Source organism: Myotis davidii, unplaced genomic scaffold (assembly GCF_000327345.1).
Source record: "Myotis davidii unplaced genomic scaffold, ASM32734v1 scaffold1577, whole genome shotgun sequence".
NCBI classification, from domain to species: domain Eukaryota; kingdom Metazoa; phylum Chordata; class Mammalia; order Chiroptera; family Vespertilionidae; genus Myotis; species Myotis davidii.
The window spans coordinates 556405-564871 of NW_006288857.1; the positions used below are offsets into that span (position 1 = coordinate 556405).

Consider the following 8467-nt stretch of genomic DNA (forward strand, 5'->3'; position numbering starts at 1 on the left):
CCAGATCTCTCTGTCCCTGAGGTGTCAATTTGCGGCCCCTGGGGAGAGAAGGGTCATGAATCCCTCCCAGGGTAGTGCAGGCTCTCACCCCCCTTCCGGATGTGAGTCAGGCTTCCCCAAAAGGCACCTGGCCATACGACCATATGCTGCCAGCCAACTCCCACTGAGGACCCCAGTGGGCTGCATTCTAAAGAGCTTGGGGTAGGAGTGGGAGCCCCCCCGGGAGCTGACAGGGTGTCGTTTGTGCAAGCATTAGATCAAAAGCCCCGAAAAATCAATCGGGCAAAGTTAACGAGCAGGCTAATGAAAGCGGACAGTCGCTAAATTACCTTCCTGGAGCCCAGGGTAGTCAGTTAGAGAGGTGGGAGTGAGGCCTTTAGCCATTTGCTTTTCTACAGAATCCCCTGCCCACCAGAGGGTCAAGTACAGACAGTGCAGAGACCTAGCTCCTCTCTGCGTGTGGGTAGTGGGGACGGCCCTCACTAACTTTATTATAGGTGGCTTGACCCCAAGGCTCCTCATCACCCCCCTTCCCCACCCATCCTGATCCTTTGCTTACCCATCCTGATCCTTTTCCACCATTTTCAGCCCCTCCAGGGCTTGGAGGACTCTGCGGGCCACGCTCTTAGAGCCTCTGCTAAAGTGGCTGGGCATGACACCATTTCTCTGTCGTCCTCCATAGATCTTGGTCATGGAGCCAACCCCAGCGCCTCCCCGAAGGTACAGGTGCCGCGCTGTGGAAGCTGGGTGGAATGAGAGGGAAACTTAGGGGCCCTTCTCAGGCAGAGAATACTCTTCCCCACAGCCGAGGGAAAGGCCTTGCCACACATAGTCTGTGTGTGGCAGCCAACTCACCATTTTACAGCCAGGGCAACTGTGCACACACTAAAACCCGGTGCCCCCCCTCTCCCACCATGGCCAACCCATGCTGCACTCTGGGCCCAGCCTAGGAGACAGGGACAGCCAGGCAGTGGAGGGACTGCCAAAGCCACACTGCTAAGGCTAGACCTGAAGACTGTAGACAGAGCCTTGCAAATGTTTAAGCCACAACTGTCCACCTCCATATGCCTGAGGGGCAGGAGAGTGAAGAAGGGACCTACTGCCACTTGAGTGCAGCTCTCTGAGCCCTCAGCCCGAGAGCTTGGGGTGGGGGGAAGGGGGTCAGGACTGAGATCCATGCAGTGGATGGTCCCAACCTGGCATGTCTATCACCCCCTCCGTGGACTCGGGGATTCTCTCCCTAGATGGGCTTGGTTAAGTCCCTGGCCAGCTTCCTGGGAAACGCTCATTCCTATTCATGCGGAGCATGCAGTCGTCTGGCAGCCCTGTGCACCTGCTTTCACGTCCTCCCATGAGATACTAAGATGCCCAAGGAGCTGGCCTAATGTTGTGGCCCTAGCAAGTCACCTACCCTCACCCAAAAACCAGGAGTAACCGTCCCTCAGACGAGGGTTACTGCGAGGACTCCATGCAAATGTGTCAAGTGCTGTCATCGTCTGCAGAGAGGAAACAGGCTCCAAAGGGTACTCACTGGCTTCATGCCACAGCTCTGGAGGGACAGCTCCTCCAGACGGTTTTGGTTTCCTACCTCAGGGGGCCACTGAGGTTGAAGGGCATTGCAGCCGAGATGCACAACGTGCCCAGACTTCAGTCATCACATGGCCCTGCCTGGCTGGGAGCTGAAGGGCAGTGATGCCAGGCCACCCTAGACCCTGGAGACGTACTGCTAAGAAGCAGGTGCCGGGCCAGGTCCACGACCCTCCAGTGTTATGAACTAGGGGTGGGTGAGACGGATCTGTGGGGTGGGTTCCGCCTCCCCTCCAGCTGCCGCTCCCGGAGCACTCTTTCACGCCACTTGTTCCCAGCCCTCCAATTGCCTCAAACAGCCATGGGCTTCTGGGGGTCAAGAGCACAGCCTCTCTGTGGTCTCACTGCCTCTGGCTTCTGCTCACTTAAAAACCACTCTCTCCTTGGTCCTTTCTACCCCAACCTTCCCCTCACCCTACCCCTACACTACTGCCCGGACCCTCTTCCAGGCATTAAGCCACCCGCCCCCTGTGGATTAAGAGACTTACTTGGTATACATCCATACCCACAATCTTTCTACTGTGAGCGACATCACTGGAAAACTCCACCCTTATTGCCAGTACAAATGCCTAACACCCACCACCATCCCTCCGGCGCCTGTCCCTGGGCAGAGACCTGCTTTCTCACCCAGGCTGGGGAGAGGACACCTCAGGAAGGGGGCAAAGTGAACATTCCTAAGATGCCCAGAGGCAGCACACCTGAAAGGAGATGCCCAAACTTGGCCTTGCCTAGCCAGGATTGGCACTGACTAGTCCCAGCTTGGGGTCCATATGGAGAGTGTGGCCCAGCTGAGCTATCCAGTAGACAGTGTTTGAATTTCAACACTGCTCATCAGTCTGCCTACTTTCCAGGTTTGTGCGGTGGTACTGAAGCGGATGGCTTACTTCAATCTTGAGTAGTGACTGGCAGAGAATAAGCCCCATAAAGCCTATTAGTTTCTTTATGGAGGGTGGTGGTGGTGGTTTACATTTCCTAAACACTGTGTAAAATTATCTGGCCTGCTGTCAGATGTTACAAGGCCCTCACCATCACCCCAGTTTGCAATAATTCTCATGACTTAATAGGAAGATTAACTTCACAAATTGGAAGCTTTAACAGTTGAAATACTGAGTTCTACAAAATACGGATTTTTTTTTCACTCTTGAGCCCTTGTGGCCCCAGTCCCAACCACACAAACCCAGTTGTTATCACAAATGGCTTCTCCTTTAGTCCCCTCCAATGGCCTTCTGCTCCTCCTGATCCTTGAGAAACCTTGTCACCACTGCCAGCTGTGAAGGAGGCACTATGCAGGGCCCCCTACACACGGAGCCCAGTCAAAGTAGAGCAGGTAAGTGTGCTGCTGGGCCACTAGGTAGGACACACGCTGCACTGAGCACATGGCACATCAAAGGAAGCCTTCCCAGATGCATTTTGTCCTTGACCCTATGTAGGAGGTAGCTCATTGATGTTTCTTTCTATCCCTCTCCCTTCATATAAAAAAAAAAAATCAACAAAATATATATATTTTTAAAAATGCACTCAGGTGTCCCACCTTAGCAGCTGCTCACTGCCAGATGTCTTGTTCAGGGCCACACTGCACCACCCTCTTCATGGGTGGTCTTCCCTCGACACCATTCCTCCTCTTACAGCACGTCTCCACTCTCCTGACACAGGCTCTTTCTAGCCCTATCTCAACACCCGCCCCCCGCCTGGGGATTCCTTCCTCTTATAGCTCTGCCCTTCTTCTAGACCACCATCAGGAGGGCCCTGCCCACTCCACACTGGCTCCTACACACCTCCAGAACTTATACCCCACCCCCCCCACAAGACTGAGGGGCAAAACAGGCCAAGCCTCCATGATCCAGAAGAAAATAGCACAGACCCTGCTGTGCCCCCTGGTAAATGAGCATTTCCAGTGACTTCCACTTGTAGAGAATAAGCTGACCATCAAACTAGGCGGGAGCACTCTAGAACAGTGATGGTGAACCTATGAACTCATTTTTTTGGTTAATTTTTCTTTGTTAAATAGCATTTAAATATATAAAATAAATATCAAAAATATAAGTCTTTGTTTTACTATGGTTACAAATATAAAAAAGTTTCTATATGCGACACGGCACCAGAGTTAAGTTAGGGTTTTTCAAAATGCTGACCGCCGAGCTCAAAAGGTTGGCCATCACTGCTCTAAACTCTAGAAGAGGTTGGCAAACTTTGTAAAGGGTCAAACAGCAAGTATCAGGCTCTGCAGGCTGTCACGCTGCAACTCTGCCTCTGCTGTGGATGAACAGATGCGCTTGGTTTATATCCCCCAAGAAATATGCACACAACAACCCTTTGTCTAGAACCTTCACCCTATGCCAATAGGGCAGCTAGGAAAGGAAGGTAAAAAAGAGAGCTTGGGAAACCCTAAGGAAGGGGGACCAGGAGGGAAGGCAGAGGACACACCCCAGTGGGTGGAAGGGGCATGCTGGGCAGAAACTGGCCACAGCAAAATGAAATTTACACAAGGCCTTGACCCAATTTTCCATTAGTCTCTTCCACCTAAAAAATAAAGTATGAAATCCTGCCAGGGAAGAGATGAAGCTCCCCTGCCCCATGACAGGGTGGGGAAAACTGGCATCACAAGCTGGCAGACCCTCAACATGTTACTTAACCTCCCCGACATCAACTATTAAACCGAAAGCACCAGTCCTGTTTGGGAAATTTTTGATAGGTGCAGATTAAAATGGAAAGCTAGGATTCTTTGTCCTAATCTTAGACCCAAAGCTGTCCTGGCTCTTGGGGCATTGGCAAAGAACATTCAGGACCAGGTAGCTTTACTTCCCAAGATGGACGTAGTTTTGTCCAGGCCCTATCACTGCTGTTTGCCCAGCAAAGTCAAGTCAGCTTCTCTTCACCAACACTTCCCACCTCACAAAGTTGACCTTTTATAGCCCTCAGGGGTCAAAGGTTATGGCCGAGTCATATTAGCACGTGTGTCCAGGCTAGGGCCTGAAATACAGTGACATCTGATGCATGAGTAATCCACAAAATACATGCAAGGCTATTCTGAAGTTTTATTAATTTCAAAACTCTGCTTTCCACCAATTTCCCATATGGAGGCAAGCTTTGGCCTGGATGGAGCTCCCACTTCAGAGGAGGAAGGTTGGGGTGACAGTTTGGAGAAATTTGGAATGTCAAGAACAGGTGAGAACCAGCACTGTGAAGTCAGGGGTTACACTTGCAATCCGTCCAAGTTGCAAGTGACTGTAAGATTAATGAGAGGGGGCTGGCAAATGATCACAGGGTGACCATAAGGTTTTCTTCTGAGCATTTGGGACTCAAGATTTAGAGCAAAGAGCGACCTGGCTAGAGAGCCAACCACTTAGGAATAACTTGCTAGAGACAGGGAGGCACTAGTGTGATGACCTGAGCATTAAAAAAAAAACAGCTGACTTTTCTTCAACGATTACTCTCCAACAGGCAAGCATATTCTAAAGCAGTTTGTTATTAGGCTAATTTGATCCAACAATAATTGGCACTGACACATTATTAACCCCATTTCAGAGATAGAAAACCAAAACACACTGGCAGATGGAGGTCACAAATTAAATGTAGAGGGGGATTTTAACTCGGGGAGTCTGGACCCCATGGACATAAGGATAATAATGCCTGCCTCTCAAACAAACCACCTCTAAGCAAAATATGAACATCCATTTGTCCCTGGGTTTCCCTGGAGGATCAGAGGAAGCCACAGGTCCTCACACACACCTCTTACAAAGGAAGAAACAGAGCCAGGGTAGGAAGTTATTGAACATCACACAAAGCAGTGACAGAGTCAGTCTCTTGTGATCTGGGGGGAGAGGGAGGCAAATAAGAGCTCACAGAGGGACAGAAGGATCTGTGCCAGGGGTTACCCGTCTCCCCACTACCCAGCTAGATGCCCCAGTTCCTACCAGCTCGTGTGTAGAACCAATTCTCATCGTAGGGAGCAAGCTCTTTATGCTTGGCCAGCTTGACAGTGTCCACCCATTCAGGGACTTTCAGCTTCCCGGACCTGGGATCAAGACAGCAAGAAAGGTACAATTCACCGGTCTCCACACCCCCTCATCCCCTCTCCTCCACAGGACTGTACGTTAACAGGAGCTGGACGTGTCCGAGCATAAGCAAGCTGAAACTCAAACACAACCCAGGCCTCAGGTGGAAAGGGGCACGTGGCGCTGAGGCCCTCCAACAACTCTGCCCCCTACCAGAAGAGGGCGCTGCGGACCGAGGGGCCAGCAAAGACCACAGCCGCCAGCACCGCGAACCCGTCCCCACACTCACTTTTTGAGGAAGGCTGCCAGAGCTCTGACGAACTCCTGCTGGTTCACGTCTTTTACAGTAACTCCGGGCATCTGCGGGAAGGACCAGGCATGTGAACACGAGCTGGTGGGGAACAGCCACAGGGCTGGGGCCGAACCCCAACGCGACCTGCACCGCCGCCCTCCCCGGATTTCCCAAGGCCCTACTTCAAGTCCGGGCGCTAACGGCCCCGGCGGCTGGCGGTCCTAGAGTTCCCCGGCGCCCACGACCACAGCCCGACCGCATTTGTGCAGACGCTGTGTGACCCTAGTCCCTGACGCTGGAGTCCCGCACTCCCGGCTGCCCCCAGGCCCAGTCTCGCTTCCCGGACCACGCCGAGCCAGCATGTCCGGGCCTGCCGCTCGCACGTGGCTGCGGCTTCGGGGGGCGGGGCGGCGCCGCGCGGTCACCCCGGGCTCCGAGACACACGCTTGGGGCTGGGGAATCGGGTCCCGACGCTCCGTGCCCAGCCCGAGTCAGAGAGCCCGCCTTACCGTGCGGCCTCCGCGCTGCTAGCCAGGGGAAAGGGAGCAACGGGGTTTCCCGGACGCACAAATCGGGCGTCAGGTCTCGCGAGGGTTCCGAGAGCTCGCGAGAACGGGGTTAGACAAGGCAGCTCCGCCTATCTCAGGGCGAATGGGGCTTCACTTCCGCCGAGGTGGGCGGGTGTGTAGTGAGGAGGCGGGAAGGCAAAGAGAAGGTTATGGGGACAGATGGGGAGGCTTGTTTCTCCCCCATTCCTCCTCCCGGAGTGTAAGAGAGAGAGGAGAGCGTTTCCGTCTGGAGCATTGGTCAAAACATCAGCGGAGGACACTGATGGCGGAAGTTATGAAGTTCGGTGGGCAGGAAAAGACCTAGCCACTTCTGGCGTTTCCGAAGGGACGACCCCCTCCCCCTTCAAAGTGGAAGTGGCTTTACTGGTCGGAAGTGGGGGTAGTAAGGGCGGATGTAATGGGGAACCCAGAGGAAGTGCTAAGCAGAAATCTGTCCACCAGCCCTCCCGAGAGCTGGAGGCGGAAGCCCCACCCTTCTTAGGGCGGAAGTTGCTTCACCAGAGCCCAGGCGGAGCGAGTGGGAATGAGGCAGTGGCGGCAGGGAAGAGATAAGGGCAGGGACGAGGAGGCGGAGGCGGGACCTTGGGAGAAATTAGTTCAGCTCTGCCTCCTAGCGTCTGAATCGGCTCGCTCAGCCCTTGGCCTTACTTGCCTATTTATATTTACCTACTGACCTGTGCAACTGTAGGCTGTTCATTGGCTCGGTCTTCAGTCTGTTTTTTTTTAAAAAAAGGGCGGGGGCGGGGAATTTAAATGGAAATACCGAGATCCCGATTATTTGCCTCTTCTGAGTGACTGCTTCTGTACATGGTGCATCTCTTATGAATTCTAGCAACATTTTGTGTGTATATGTGTGCCTATCCTACATGTACACTTGTTCAGAAGTGCAAAATCAAAGGTGCCAGCAGGTTTTGGGTCTGGTGAGGGTCCGCTTTCTGGTTTATAGACAACAATCTTTTTGTGCATTCCTATAGCAGAAAGTGGGAAAGGAAGCTCTCTGGGCCTTTCTTATGAGGGCACTAACCCTATTTGAGGAATCCACCCTCATGACCTAATCACCTCCTAAAGGCACCACCTCCAAATACCATTACATTGCAGATTAGGTTTCAACATATTAATTTTTGGGGGCACACAAACATTCAGTTTATTTATAAACTTTATAACAGTTTATAATATGTATTTAAATCAGGGGCTTTATATTCATGTAGCATGTTGTCCAATCCTATTTTGCATTGTTTCTAAAAGTTGAGAATAGTTTTAGTATCTCAGATTCTCCCCACCCCTGAATCAACACTTGTGTTTCCATGTGTAACTGTAAATGTATTCATGTAATGGGTAATATTTTTTCTTTACATGCTGACTTTATTTTTAATTTAAATCTTTATTGTCAAGAGTATTACAGATGTCCCTCCTCTTTCCCCCCATTGTTCCCCTCTACTGGTTCCTGCCCCACTCCAGGCTTTCACCACCCTATTGTAAGTGTCCATAGTTAATGCATAAAACCCTAATATGCAAATTGACTGAATGGTGGAATGACTGGTCGCTATGATTTGCACTGACCACCAGGGGGCAGACGCTCAATGCAGAAGCTGCCCTCTGGTGGTCAGTGCGCTCCCCCTGTGTGAGGACTGCTCAGCCAGAAGCCAGGCTCATGGCTGGCAAGTGCAGCAGTGGTGGTGGGAGCCGCTCCTGCCTTCGCTGCAGTTGGGTGGTAAGGAGTGAGAGGTCCCAGACTGCAAGCGCCCTGGACTGCGAGAGGGATGTCTGATTGCTGGCTTAGGCCCGATCCCTGGGGGATCGTCAGTCTGTTCCATGTTTCCATGACTTCAATTCTTTTTAGATTCAATTGTTAATAGCTATATATTTATTGCTATTTTGTTCATATTTTTACCTTTCTTGTTCTTCTTCCTCGTCTTAAAGAATACCCTTCAACATTTCATGTAATACTGGTGATGATGAACTCCTTTAGCTTACTCTTGTCTGTGAAGCTCATCTGACCGTCAATTCTAAATGATAGCTTTGTT

General features: G+C 51.7%; 1 protein-coding gene across 1 annotated transcript in view; it reads right to left on the minus strand.

Moving 5' to 3' along the window:
* Positions 1-6480, minus strand: part of RPS19 (ribosomal protein S19) — a 9516-nt gene extending 3036 nt beyond the window's left edge. The window contains exons 1-4 of the mRNA XM_006761076.2: positions 6384-6480; positions 5872-5942; positions 5502-5602; positions 560-743 (exon numbers count right to left, since the gene is read on the minus strand). Coding sequence (XP_006761139.1) covers positions 560-743; positions 5502-5602; positions 5872-5942 — 356 coding nt within the window. The 5' untranslated portion in view covers positions 6384-6480. The remainder of the gene's footprint in view (positions 1-559; positions 744-5501; positions 5603-5871; positions 5943-6383) is intronic.
* Positions 6481-8467: the final 1987 nt, after the last annotated feature.